The sequence below is a fragment of the Aptenodytes patagonicus genome, chromosome 4 (genome assembly GCF_965638725.1).
Source record: "Aptenodytes patagonicus chromosome 4, bAptPat1.pri.cur, whole genome shotgun sequence".
Lineage (NCBI taxonomy): Eukaryota > Metazoa > Chordata > Aves > Sphenisciformes > Spheniscidae > Aptenodytes > Aptenodytes patagonicus.
Window position 1 is genome coordinate 58934629 of NC_134952.1, and position 15062 is coordinate 58949690.

General features: G+C 38.1%; 1 protein-coding gene across 2 annotated transcripts in view; it reads right to left on the minus strand.

Annotated features, from left to right (window-relative positions):
- The window catches only part of TBCK (TBC1 domain containing kinase), a 116584-nt gene that overhangs the window by 17262 nt on the left and 84260 nt on the right, over positions 1–15062 (minus strand). For both annotated transcript variants that reach the window (XM_076336856.1, XM_076336858.1), the window contains exon 24: positions 769–944. In XM_076336856.1, the coding sequence (XP_076192971.1) occupies positions 769–944 (176 nt within the window). The remainder of the gene's footprint in view (positions 1–768; positions 945–15062) is intronic.

The following is a 15062-nucleotide window of genomic DNA, read 5'->3' on the forward strand; positions in this document are numbered from 1 at the left end:
AAAATCTTGTCATTATTCCCACTTTTAGATGGATGTTGATGAAGGTGTGTGCTCCTGGCAAAGTACATCCGTAAGAAGGACTCCCCCTTCCAAAACCCAAACAAACCCAGTCCCGTAACTACACTACTTCAGAAAAACAATAAAAAATACTCCACACACAAAGAACTATGTATTTGAAAAAGAACAAATGAGTAAGGTGTAGACAGGGTAGCAACCCCGATAAAAATATAGCTTCAAGATACCTTTAAGACTTTTCTGATTATAAGCTAACTAGAGGACATAAGTTAGGGCAGCCATATGGCTGCATTACCTGACAGTAGCAAGAAGGCACTCAATAGGAATTGATTTTCCACTGAGGGATTGGCAAAGCACATGAGCTATCAACTTTTCTGTATCTCCCTTTCCACTTAATTGGAAAGCCTCACACCCTTCCAAAATATTGGTCACATTAAATGGGGAAGGTCTGCCGACAACACCTGTCACAAAAAAAAGTAGCATTAAAGCAATTGTGCTACTGGCACAAAGTGGTTTCACTAGAGCCACAGCTTAAAATGGGAAGGCAAAAATACATTTGTCCTCTTTCTCTGCAATCCAGGCCTCTCCGTGACAAAAAAAAAAAAAAAAATCTGCCTTCTGTCCTTGCGCTGTATCTCTACCACATCCCTTTCCATTATTTATCATTCTAACATCTCACTGCCTGCAGACAATGAGGAAGTAACTGATACAAGCATGATTTGGCAAGGCTGGCACTCAAGATTTGAAGGATACTCTTCACTGTTACGAATGTCCACCACCAGCAGCTTTGGCTTGCTAGACTTTGTTTTCTTAACAGGTGTTTTGGAATGACTAGGTCCTGTCAACTCACACAAATCAATCAGATCTTCTGCTGAAATTCGTGGTGACACCTCTGCCTTCAGGTCATCCAACTTGATGGAATCCCTAGACTTTAAAAGAAGAAAATTAATATTAAAGGTGATAGAATTAGAGACATGGTGTTCTTTGAAATTTCTACTTATTTGACAACCTCAAAGTGTAACAACCCAGTTAGACAGAAACAGATCTTTTCCTTATAACTCTGAACTAGTCCGAGTTAAACTATCCATACAGAAAAGCTCCAGAGCAGTGCCAAATGCCTATCTGCCAATTATATCCCTATTTTCTGTTGAAGTTGTTAAAAAAAATAATTGGTAGACAATCTGTGCAAACTATTTTAGTTTGTGATTTGTTAATGAATTATTCACTGTGGCTGAGGGGGTCACAAAACTCACAGAACTCAGCATCAGTTCCTCAGCATCAGAGAATTAATAAATTGGCTAGAAAGCACTCTAGAAAGGAGGAGCTGAAAGGCCTCATGCTTGGAGCGGGAAAGAAGGGTAGCAATTGGAGGGTTGGCACAAAAACCGCAGGGATACTTCTGTAAAATACAGAGCTATCTAAACACCAGGGTTTACCCCAGCCCAAAAATAGGCACAAATCAGGACACCAGAAGTGTAAGAAATAGTCCTGTATTATAACCCAGAAAATTTGTTCCTTAGTTTTGGGGGACAGGGGAATTGGGGGATGGGACAGATGATGACATAACACCACACTCAAGCAACTAGTTTGATAATACTTAAATTGTTTTTCGTAAGAGAGCCTTCATTGGGAATTATCTCAGAAATATTCCTAAGTGCTAGCATTTCTTCACTTCACATTCTTAAAAGCTCATGCATATATAAATTAGCAAAAAAAAAACCCCAAACCAAAACCCCTCCTTATTTTTGTGAATAACAGAGAATGCAGAAATCCTGTATTTTCATTAATTACCAACACATACAAATCTGTGAACTGCAGCAGAAATACTAAAATATGGTCACCGTAAGACAGTTGTGAAATGTTTGAAGCCATGTCTCCACCTTCCTTCAGAGATTGCTTTACACTGCTGAAACTTTCAAGTGCCATTACAACTACACTTTCACTCAAAAGAATTAGCTTGACTCACCCAAAATAAAGCATGAGGGAAATCTCCAGCTTGTTCAAGAGGGTCAAACTCGGATTCTTTACAAGCAATAGGCAAAAAGATCTGCAGCATGCCCTAGCCTTTTGTCCTTGGGAACACCAGGTTTGCAAAACCTATTTGAAGATCTAAAAGTTAAAGGACTGCTACAATCACTTTTCCTATTATCACATGAGACTTTTTTCTTTAATCTCTCAGCTACCCTGACGGAACTTCCAGAACTACATCTGCACTAAGAGGTCCTCATTTAACTTCAATTAAATGTTGAAAGTGCTTATTTTTTAAAACTTTCATACACTGTGTAATTAAAAATACATTAGCACCATGGTGTTAAGGAGTTAATAAATTACACTTATTTATAGTCTTCTGCAGCAAGAACTTTTTTTTTTCTGTTGGTGCCATTGCCTCAATCTGAAAAATCACAGGTAAATTTTAAAGCCGCTTGTTTCCATTATGCTTTAATCCAGCAGATACAGAGTTAACAGCTTGGTTACATATGCAAAAAAACCCCAAACATTATGGAACTCAACTTACTCCAAGAGGTATGTACATCAAAGATACTCTTACAGAGCTTAGTCATCTTACAACAGAACTGGTTTGTCTTGTGCAACCATTGTGCTCCTGTTGAACAGGAGGTCAAACAGAGGCAAAAGTTGTTTATAACCAAGTCCACAGATGTTTTTAGTGAGTTATTCTGGCTTGTCAGGAGACGGGAACAAACAGAATAACTAGGATTTGTTACAGGGAGCATCTTCTGAAAAATCTTCAGACTGTTTTGATGTCTTATTCTTGAGGAAGAAGACCTATATTAATGAAATAGCCAACCATTTCATCATGAAGATTTGCTTGTGCACTCAGTCTACAGTTGTTCAGAACATGAGCACAAGTATACAGAGATGGACCACAGAAAGTTGAAAAGTAGAAAGAACTAACAAATAGAACATTATTGTATATTACTTTTGAGAATGATCTAAACAGTGCAGTCAAAATATAGGTCTTTCTAAGAGTATCACAGTAGCAAATTTTCTGCTTTGAAAAAATATTCCATTTCTGTCATCTCGTCTTAGATTGCAGTGATCACACCGATTCAAGACACTATGTGCTTATAGCCCATGAAAAAAATTCAAGAGAACGCACCAAAGGAAATGGAGGCATTACTAATTAGTATTAGCCCAACTAACTGTTGTTAGCTCTAGCTTTTGTTTTGGTTTCTAAACATACTAGTTTCTCATTTAATCTGAGGACTATTCCAAGTTTAGAGAACATGCTAGAGTGAACAGAGAGGCATACACGTTTCCCTGAGTTATGTCCCAGAAAAAAGACTTCTTAGGCAGTCCTTCTGCAGTTAGAAATACCTTTGCTGTAAAGCAGGTTATCAAAAAGCACTCAAAATTACCAACAAAATCAGTAATTGTACTTCAGGGAATATATTAGCCCACCAAACTGCCTTTTCCATTGTATATGATAGTATTCAAAACAAAAGAACTTACAAATTGCTAGTCTCAGCACATAATTTCCTTGCAAGTTCAGAATAATAGAGGTCATGATGATTTATAATCAGAAAAATGCTTGATTTTCTGGATAACATATTATTTGTTTCAACAGAACAGCCAATACTCAAGGGAGACCTGTTTCCATAAAAGTAACAGTGTGACAGAGGACAGGGCCAACTCCCAGTTGAGTAGCTCCTCCCCAAGAGGAGTCCAAGGAAATGAACTGCATCAAAGGGGAGGAGGAGGAGGAAGAACAAAGTCAAACTCTTCTGACAAACTTCAGACTTGCCAAATGAATTCAGCAGTCCATGTCTAGGGGATTCACAGCAGACACAAGTTTGCAATATCCAAGAAAGGTAGTAAGGTAGAAAGAGTAGTGATTACATAAATACACATTTGGCTGAGACAGCTTAATTTGCCTGATGACTAAAACTGGCAGACTTCACTACACCCTCCTCAGGTGACAGCTTCACCCTCAGGAGAATGTTTGTGGAGCAACACTGAGGAGGGAAGGGAAGCAAGTCCACTGCAAAAAGAGTTCAGTCCGTGAAGCAGGGTCAGACGATTACAGGTAACAAACACTCAGGTAGCAAAGTCAGGCATTATAAATGTGGACTACGCCAGTGAAGCTGGCTGAGATGACCTGAATTAAGTCTTTTGGAGAAACATTTACATTATGATGGACTCTAATTACACAACCACTTGCTACTTTTATTTATACAATTCTTGTCTAATTCAGCAGATGGGATGAATGACTCAGGAAAGAATAAAAGTTTAAGAGGAAAGCATGAAGTCTACAGCAGAAAACAAACCAGTCAAAATTCACCTATACTGATATAAAAACATTTTCTCCTTATCTAAAAGTATAAAGCCACAAGAAGTGCTCCATAGGTAGACACTATCGGTCCTGTGAATAGATTTTGATAACCAGGACAAGCATTTTTTTCCTTTAACTGGGTTGAAAATAAGGAGAAACACGTTCAACTGAATTTTACAATCATCTTTGCTTTGCTTTGACCTAGTATGTCCAGATCTGCCTAAATGGCATATTTAGTGATACAATATCCCTATATAGGCTTTGAACAAAGCTGCAGCCTAAAGCTCCTTGACAGACCTGCGAGAAATAGAATTGTTGAATCAATTCTTTCTTTTAACAACTGTTTTATCAGACCAATTTATTTCCTTCAAATTGCAAAGTGAAATATGTGTATGCACTTATAAGATCATCTTTCCTAATTACATTTAAAAATTTTACTTTATCTGCTGTATCTGGTAACAACTATATTTCATGTCAGACATTTTCTCACAGGAATTTTCTAATGACCTGTCAGCCAGCACAAGCTAAACATGGCCAACACTAAGCTGTCAATGCTTTTCCCCAGTCCTCCTCACACCTCCACTTCACATCACCATCCTGCTGCAGATACCTGTAGTTTGGCACTGGACTTGAGTTCAGACAGCTCTTGAGGCTGTCATGGCCCCTGAGCACCCAAATCTTGCAGATCGTTCTGAACTTTTAACACCTTTCCTACTCCTCTCCACAACAGTATTCCAGCTGTTGTCTACCACCTCAGTGACTACTCTCTTTGCCTCAGCCCAGCCAATTTAGAGGAGATGCATGAGATGCAGGCTGACATTTTAGACAGGAGGCTTAACATTTGTCCTGACTGCTGGAATCAATTCCCTGTTTAGGCTTTATTATGTCATTGCAGGCATTGGTTTCCAGCTGTGAAGAACCAGAAGGAACAGTAGGTGAAGGAAGGGAGAGGGCCTACTTTAAACCAGGTTCTTTGAGTAAGGTTACCTGCTCTCAGAAAAAGTTTATGGCACTGATAGTCTCTTAGTAATTATTTAGAAATATCCAACAAATTGCGAACAGGCAGTAGTATCCAACTGAGATTTTGATTCCAGCTAAATCAAGTTGCAGGTAGTCACATCTCAGGACAGCCGCTTACAATATCTTGTCGAATGTGTCATCTGCAATTTTTTGTTTGTTTTAAACAATGAAGGGAGCATAAGGATTATCCCACAAACCAAAATTTCCATGCTAGTAATACTTATTACTCTATGGTGGGTACAAACAGGACAATAAAAAAAAAAAATAGCCAGGATAACCATTGGGAAAAGCTTAAGTCCAAACAGCATATCACATGTACAAGATGCTTGTTTCTTCCCTTCAATTATCCTTCTGCTGTGATCTATCTACTCTTTTCCAAGGCAGACATGGTATGTAATTTCTAAAAAAAAAAAAACAAAAACCCAACAACAAAAACAACACACACCACCACCCCTTACTCTTTCTTAAAAAAGGCAAAAGCTCTACTTTAAGCACAGTGCCAGAGGGTAGTTAAAAGTCCAGTTACACACTTGTGCAACGCTCCAACAGTTTAGTGAATATACTTGTGGTTTTAGAGGTAGTGTAAGAAATTGTATACCGACTACAGCACTGAAATCGAGAACTGTGTTCATATACAGAGATGAACTGCCTGTCATTACTTAGAAAAGGTAAGAATTATCAGAAAGATACACACACGTTTTTCTCACACACACACAAGTCCACACGTGCTAAGATACTGAGCTTACTCCTCAAGTTGCTTTGCCTGTTTTCCTGCAAAGAAAAGAGACTTATTTTAGCATATCCTAACTTCAAGCATGAATCTTGCTTTAGACTAGTCAGCTATAAGAAGTTGTTCATCAGGGAAGACTGCTTCATCAGCATGCTGGTAATAGGAAAAAGACTACTTAAGCTGAAGTCTGAGAGGTCTACTTGCCTCTCAGAAGTTTCTCTGACAACACCCTAAATTCTTTACTTTCAAAGTACTTATTCTTCTCACCCCATTAATTTTCAAATAGGCCTGGGAATTGCTAAGCCATATGCATTTACTGCTATTAATAAGAAGAAATAGGCATAAAGAATTTAATTTTTTTTTTAATATTAGGAATTAAAGCTGCTTAAGCATTCTCAAATTCGAAGTCAAGCTTCAGAAAGATTAAAGCACTCCAGAGCATGAGGCTGGCACAATCACGGCTCCTATCTATTTTTTCCATTAGCCTGTAATCTTTTACAGGCATTTCATCCTGGCTATTAAATGAAGATATACTTTTTTTTTGAGAAAATAAGCAAGTATCTTTAGTTCTGCTGAATCTGAACTTAACAGTCCCATCTGATAAACACAGGAGTTATAAACCAACTTTTTATCCATGGAAAGGAAAGCTTTATCTGAGTAGAAGCAGGGTTCCCCCCCTTTTGTCTTTGAAGTTGGCAAAACTTATTGCAGAAAATTTAATACAGAAGGAATTTCAGCCTGAAAGTCAGTATAATTAAAATCTGGGGTTCAAGTAAAATAATCTAGTCAAAGTATCAAAGTCCTTCATAAAGAAACATGCTTCATGGAAGATGTCATTCCATATTTTTGGAACATAATGTTTTGTTTCTGAAATCAATGTATGCATGTATATCTAGGAATAAGACAACAAAAACATTTTAAAACCAGCTTAGAAGATAATGGTTTTAAAAGATTTCTAAAAGAATTGATCAAATAATGAAAGAGACAAAAGCAGATTCACACAGCAACCACAAACAGATGCAACTCCAAATCAAGCGTGACAGCAGTTTGTAGCAAAGTCATTACTGTTTGTGCTTGTTTTTACTTTAAATAACCATAATGGAAGAAAGCCAATGTATTTTTTACAGTGAATTCCACATAAATATAATACTCAATGTCACGGTGCCATCATATAAGCTTTGGGATAAATATATTTATATAGAGTAGCACTATTTTATACCAATTAAAATGTCAGATGAAAACAACGGGTAGAAAAGAAGAGGGAGAATAAGCAAGAAGAACAGGACACTTCAGGACAGATTTGTAGGCAAAGCCACTGCTATCGTGTTTTTATCAAAAAAGCAGTTTTCATGACAGGCAGAGTCAGTTTTCAGGAAGTATCTGAAAACAAGACCAAATAAGAACACTGGATTTAAAGGGAGCTTATAAAAAAGATGGCGGCAAACTTTTTAGCAGGACCTGTTGTGACAGGACAAGGGGGAATGGCTTTAAACTAAAGGGGGGTAGACTTAGGCTAGATCTAAGGAAGAAATTTTTTATGCTGAGGGTGGTGAAACACTGGCACAGGTTGCCCAGAGAGGTGGTGGATGCCCCATCCCTGGAAACATTCCAGGTCAGGTTGGACGGGGCTCTGAGCAACCTGATCTAGTTGAAGCTGTCCCTGCCCACGGCAGGGGGGTTGGACTAGATGACCTTTAGAGGTCCCTTCCAACCCAAACTGTTCTATGATTCTATGATTTTAGCTGACTGAATCCAATCACTACCAATGTGTTCACACTTAGTAGTTTCCATGCAAATGTTTTTGTTTATATCCTTCATAATTAAGTAGATGAAGGCAGTACTTAATCCCCTAGGAACATTGTCCTTTGCATGTTTATTTTTTGGTGGGGTGGTTTTGTTTGTTTTTAAACAAACAGAATGACTCCCATTGCTCCCTCGAATTCTGATGGCCTGATAAGCAAAAAGTACTTAACTCCTGCACCAACTGAGAAAGAATGATGCTTAAATCCACTGTTACTGACAGAAAGAGGCCTATACAGGCAGGGAAGTATTGTAATGATCATAAATAAATAAAAAGTAACACGTCTTGACACACCCCCTAATCCCCCTCCCCCGCCATTTTTTATGACCATTATTAGCAAAGGGTCATACAAGAAGGCTTAAATGTTTTTTTGATGTTCTATCAGGACTACTTATAAAGGAGGAGCAGCCAAACTTCCAGATTTTAGGAACTATTTTCTGAAATTTTTCAAACACTTGAGAGCCACTGTTCTCTACATAACCTCTCTAGCAAACTCATTCCTACACTTCAGATTCAGTCCTCCCTTGCCATCATATTCTGCTTCTCTTATTTCCAAGTCAAGACATCAGTGCCTACTTGCTCGATGCTCCCTATCTCCCTCTACTTCCTATTTCTTAAGTTTGTTCCATTTCATTTTGCAAGTACATTTTGCAAGCTGTACTCTTCCACCCTCTCCACCACCCTGACTCCCCCAAAAAGCTCCTTACTCCAGAACCCACACCTTAAGGAATGCGCAAACAGCAACTTTTAGCCAATTGTCATTCATAAACATCCTCCAAATGTCTTCATACACAATTGTAGGCAGTCTACAAAAATGTAAGTGAGCTCTGCTTGCCAAAGTAGCTCATTATTAAGAAAACCTTTCTCTCTTTCTCCCTGGAATAACATAATTGAGTGAATAAGCTGAGTCAGCAGAGCAGAAAGACAGGTTATTCCCTGCATGCAGCTAGGCAGACGTGCTGCAAAGTCTCATTAGTTATTTCCTATGATATGATAAAACAGGTAAACACTTCTCACCGCTGCAGGGAACCATTTTAAAATACAAAGCTGAGCCATAATCCAGTTGTGCCTGAAAATACCCACAAGATGCTTTAACATGAAATAAAACTTAAAGTAAAAGCAGCAGCAAGAATGATCTTGCAAGCCTTCCCTGCTTTCCATCGGTGCCTCTTTTTTCCTCTTGATAGATACAATTTCTTGTCAAGGAGAGAGCATTACTTTGCTTTGAGAAAAAAAACATTACAGAATCTTAAGAATAAGAACTGTCGGATTCCCTTGCCCTCTTTAAAAACAAAACCAACAGGAATTTAGTATCACATCTCAATGCAAACTGACACCACACTCTGACATGGTGTCAGGGACCTTGGATTTAGACAATCCATCTTTTTTCAGGATTCAACTGTAGTTGCTATTTATCCATGATTCCTGTTTTCTGAACTGGCATTAACAATGCCAGCACAGCTCTGGGACATTTTCAATGTGACATGACTCTGGGACATACCACTGTGAAGCCCACCAAAGAGCAAAACATACTGTTAAGGCTCTACCTTAACTGGTGTCTATTAAGAGGAGTGCTGAATTTGAGTAATTGTCAAAAAGTTTGAAAATATGGTTAGCCAGACAGTTACCCTGTAAGCTGTATGTGCTTTTCACATCAGTCTCCTTGGATTTCTGTACCACTCTGCTCATTTTAGAAACCCGGGCCCAAGCTTTGGTGAGCTATACATAAGTCATCATTTTAGCATCAACAGAAACATTTAGGCACATCAACCTAAAATGTGTTCATTCATGTTTGCAGGATGGGCTCCATGACTAACTTTTGCTGCAGGTTCATCTTTGCAATCAGTATGCACTCTTTCTTCTAGTTATGCTGTCACACATACTTGGAAATCAGATTTTCCACTGGTAACAATGGCAGATGAGAAAATATATATACATAGCTGTAAGAATTCACTGGTAGATTAAGATGGCATTGACATGATCACATAGGCCACCAGCCAATTTGTACTAGTCTATCAACTGCAAGAACGCAGCAACAGCATGAGGCAAGACAGCTGCATTCAGGAAAGTCTTTTTCATCCTCTCACTGTACTTCCTAATAAAGTTAGACCATAATGACACCGCATCCTGACTCAACTGAGAAAACGCACAGCACTTAGCCTGGCCTGAGGTGCATTAAGGAAGGGACTCGATGGAATCCTGGATTCAAACTTAGCCTAAGGCGGGCTCCTATAGAGACCTACATAGAGAAAAAGAATAGGGTAGGACAGCGGACCGGGGAGTAGAGGAAAAAAAACCCACCTTAGGCCTTTGATAGAAATAAATATCTCTGACATAATACACCCCCTCCCCATGTCATGAAAATTCATTTTTATTACATTTTCTCAATAGCACTGTTACACAGCACCATGCTCTAAGAAATAACTTTCACAGCAGCAATATATGGCATACACAGGAGTTAGTGCATGCTGGAATTAAGAGTTGCTGTGAGTGGCAGGAGGTAGCTATGTCTGTGCACCTGAGCATATTTGCGTGTGAGATAAACTACTAAGATCTTTGAGTTTATTTCTCCTCCAAAACCTGACTTCAAAAATTTCTCTCAAACTCCATTGCCATCTAATGCTACAAGCACACACATAAAAAATGTAATACCAAGTGGACCATTTCTCTCTGCAGTATCTAACTGTGCTTAAAAAATGTAATACCAAATGGACCATTTCTCTCTGCGGTATCTAATTGTGCTTACCAGAAGCTGAATAAAGCATTAAGCTTTTTAGATCCGTGCTAGTCCTAAAGCATATTTTTAGCACACTCAGTGGGTTATTCTGAGTGTTACTTCTCTCCTAAAGTAAATTCACATACACACTGCACTACTTTTTCGTTTTCCTTTTTTTAGACACAGGCCACTATTTTTTCGATAAAATATGGATTATTTAACAAAGTGTGAAATAAAACTGTCACCCAGGAAACCACACCAAGTATTTACATTGGTTGCCAAAAAGACGTATTTCCACTGTAGTCCTTCCTCTCAAAGAGGACCAGAGTCAGTACTAAAACACATGAAAACAAAGTAACAACTGCGTCTTCAGCCAGCCAGCCAGCTTGCAACTGAGGACCGCTGCAGCCTGACATTGTGCTCTCCTTAGGAGCCCATGAGCTTATCTCCTTATGTATTTCTCAGGGGAAAGTTCTAAAGCATCCCTCACAAAAGGTTAACTTTACATCATATTGTCAGCAACCCAATAAATAATTACCAGTGAAATTATTAAAACGCTGAGGTGCATAACTATTTCCTAACATTCTCCATGCATTGGATGTGCATAAAAAGAAAAAAAAAAAGGAAGTGTTCGAAGAATAGCTTACTGCTACTACTCTTCAGTGAGACTGACCAAATTCCTCTTTGCTAAAACTTAAGTTATAACATAAGGCTTTCCTCCAGCTGTACTCGTGGAATGAAACATTTGCACAACACCAAGTTTTCAAGAATGGAACCGTACCAGCTCATGGATGACAGAGATCACCCACCAATAATCAGTGAGGAAAACTGGCATCAATCAATGCAGATGGAAAAAGCACAGGCAAAAACCACAGTGCCACTTTGCAGAGCTCAGATTTGGATTGTCAGCTACAGCTGAGTATTGAGTACAGCTCAGCAGATGTAACACTGGCCAGAGAGACTTCAGAAATTCTGGTTTCCCTCCATTTTTCATTTCAATATTCCAATAATTAACTTTGGCAAGGACTGACCTCAGACTATGTTACCAGTGCTACCATATGCATTTCAGACAACATCTTCTCACAGGATACGCTCCACAGGGGCTAAGATTGGGCATAGAAGGGAAAAACAGAGTTGGCTCAAATCCAAACTATTTAACAGCTGTAGCAAACTTGAATGCACTGTTCTGTTGTGTTTACTACTTTATTATAGGGCCCGATCCTTTCTTTATCTTGTAAACAGCTCATTTGTCATAACTTCCACACCTTAAAAGGATGGTGACGATAGCTGCCATATTCCTTATTCTGCCATACAGGGGCTACTGCTTATGATTTTTTAAAGTAAATTTCTTTTCCCCAGTAATATGGCAAAATTGAAAAAAAAAAAAAGAAAAATGAAACTCCTAATATTTAATTGATCAAAGGCTATCGAATCCAGAATCTGATTTTAAAACAATTTCCAAATCGGGGGGGGAAGAACATTCCCACAAGATGCAGAGATAGAGAACTGGCTAGATTTTTTTTTTCTTTAAATTAATTTTACATGTATAATGACCCCCTCCCCCCCAGCACATTTGTTAATCAGTCATGGAATCCCAATTGTGGGAGGTCAAAAAGGTCAAATACACCCAGCTTTCAACTTCAAAGTGGGTATAATCGCAAATGCTTGTGAGGAAGGACTAGATTGCCAATCAGTGAATCCAGAACCTGAGCCTAAGGCTGCAACAGAGTGCTCTGGCTGCTCCAACTGCCCCATTTACATCCACAGCAGCCAAACACGTCCTAGGGAGACTCGGAAACCAAGTCTATACAAAATATGTTTACAATCCTTAAATATGATCTAAGTGAGTGTCTAACAAACTATTAAAGTCTCATATAAATAATATTTAGATTATTATAAACATACTCCTTTACTTCTGCCTCAACTAAGAAAAAAAACACAGCACATTTGTTCAAATGAGTTTACATTCAATTAAAATAATTGCTATTTATATTACAACTTAAAAAACAACCACAACATTCATTAGAGACTCTTAAATTAACATTTAACATCCGTTATTTCCTAAGCCATATATTTCTTGTTTTATCCACTCTGGTAATTGATTTAATGCCTTATCTTCTATCAGAAAAAGTCCTAAAACATAAGAAAATACATTCATATTTTTAAAGCCAGAGTAAAGGAAGTGCTAAAAAAGGCTTCCTTCAGCTAATTTAATCTGCAGAACCAAAGCACTGGAAGCAGAGTTTTCCTTACACCCCCCCACTTTCTGGTTGCTGGCTGCCTAGCTTGAGTATCAAAAAAACCTTTGAAAAGCTAACAAATACACAGAGAAAGTTTTGAAGCTTTCAACAGTTCCTAAAAATATTTGCCAGAATGTGATATGCTTATGACATGCCCAATTAAACAGTGAATTGTTTATTCACTCACAGGAGAGCGACATAAAAAGTGTATTTTAACCAACTCATCTGAAAAATGACAAATAAACCCAACTTCTCACTCAAGCTGTTGGCAGCTACAATCAGAAACAGAAGCATCAAAGGCACATGCAAAATAAATGAGAAACATTAACTCAGATCTTGATCAGTTAATGCTTTGCACAACATGAACTAAAGACAAATTTGAGGAACAGCTTTCTGAGTAGTGGAACAATGAAAGAAGAAAACAAAAACAAATTCCCTACAAAAACAGAACACAAACCAAACCTGAAATGGGTCAAGGCAGTCAGAATACCCTTGAGGCAGAATATATATAACAGCTGTTATGAACAGCACGGACACTGCACCATTGCACTTGGACATTTCCTAGCTTGTACACTGAAACAGAAATGTTGGTATACACTACTCATCATGCTTCTTTTAGAAGAATAGATGGACTTTACACACCAGTTATTCAAGGGCTTAATACAAACCTAGCCAATACATTTTATATGGACAAATATATCCTAGGTGCTCACAGGAAATTAGAAGCAACTGAGCGCTGGCGTATTTATTGCAAATAGGCCTGAATTCCCATCTGTAAGAAGTCTGTTGGGCAAGCTATCCTTGATTATCTGCAAAGAAGAGTTACCATCAGGAAACTTTGCTCATACTATTTTTGATAAAAACAAACCTTTTTCATGTTTGTATTGTTTCATCAAGCCATTAAGTCACCTTCCCGCTTAGGTATTTCTCCTGCTTCATCAAAAAAAAAAAAAAAAAAAAAGCTGAACCGGACCGGTGGCATTTAAATCAGTGCAAGAATCAATAATCATCTGGTAGACTTTTCTCCAGTTGAATGCTTTCATTCCCCAACATTCATCACAAACTCCCACCCTTGAAAAGAGGATTGGTGGCAGAAGACCAAGACGAAGGCATAATTGTATCAGCCTTGGGATTTCTGGGAGTCCACCTGCCACACCTCAGCAGACATTCATAAAGATAAAGAAACTGCATCATTCTCTCACTTTTATTTAGAAGTATACAGATAGCTGGAGAGAGTGTACATCTACCACGTCTATAATATGGGAGATACAGGCATAGCAGAAAATTATTACATGACAAGTGTTATTTGTCTCTCTGTGACTCCTGGACATTCAAGAAAAACACTTCGGGAGTTTCCAGGGGATGAAGGTAAGTTTCAGAAAGAGTAAGAAAAAAAATAATCAGTGTACTGGTCAAGAAAAAAAATTACAGACACAAATTTGAGTAGACTGCTACTAAAATTCAGTAGTGAATTTAAAGGGTTTTTTCCGTTCTTATTTTTGACATTTTATCTTTCACAAAATAAACATGCAAAACCACTTAAGATGTACATTCATTCTCTTTGAAACTATTTCCTCCTTGAGATTTTATCTCAGTAGAAATATGCTTACTGGCTGAAAGAGTAAAAGATTAAGCAACACACAAGTCCAAGAGGGAAGAGAGCACTCAAACCTATTTACGAAGTTGCAAATAGATGCCACTAAAATGAAAACTAAGCAACGCTAGTGATAAAAAGAGTCAAAACAGTTTTGTTTTACTGGCTGTTGATTTAGGGAGAAAAGTGCTCACACCCAGGGGCAAATACTTCTCATGTTATTATTAACCAAAGCACTGTAACATGCAGATACACACAAATATTTGAGTAGCCAATAAAAAGCACTTAAGAAACAAACTGAAGCAGCTTAGAAGGAAAATACAAATATAGGAGTAGGAGACAGCTGGTGTTTAGAATTAAATACACTAAACAATGTTTAAAGAAGTCAATAAGTTACCTTCAGAAGCAAACCCACAGCTTTGTTTACAAAGGAATTGTTTCCTACTCTACCCACCCTCAAATACAGAGGTGACCCACAAATATAAAAATGGAGATGCAAATGTAGTGCAAAGAGCTTGTCCAAATAATGACTAACTATATAGGTGGGGAAACAGAAAAGTAATTTTTTAAGAGCTAGACTGACCAGCAAGGACACAATGGCGTTTTAGAAAATCCATTGAAGGCTACTGTGCTTACTAAAGATTGAACTCAAATT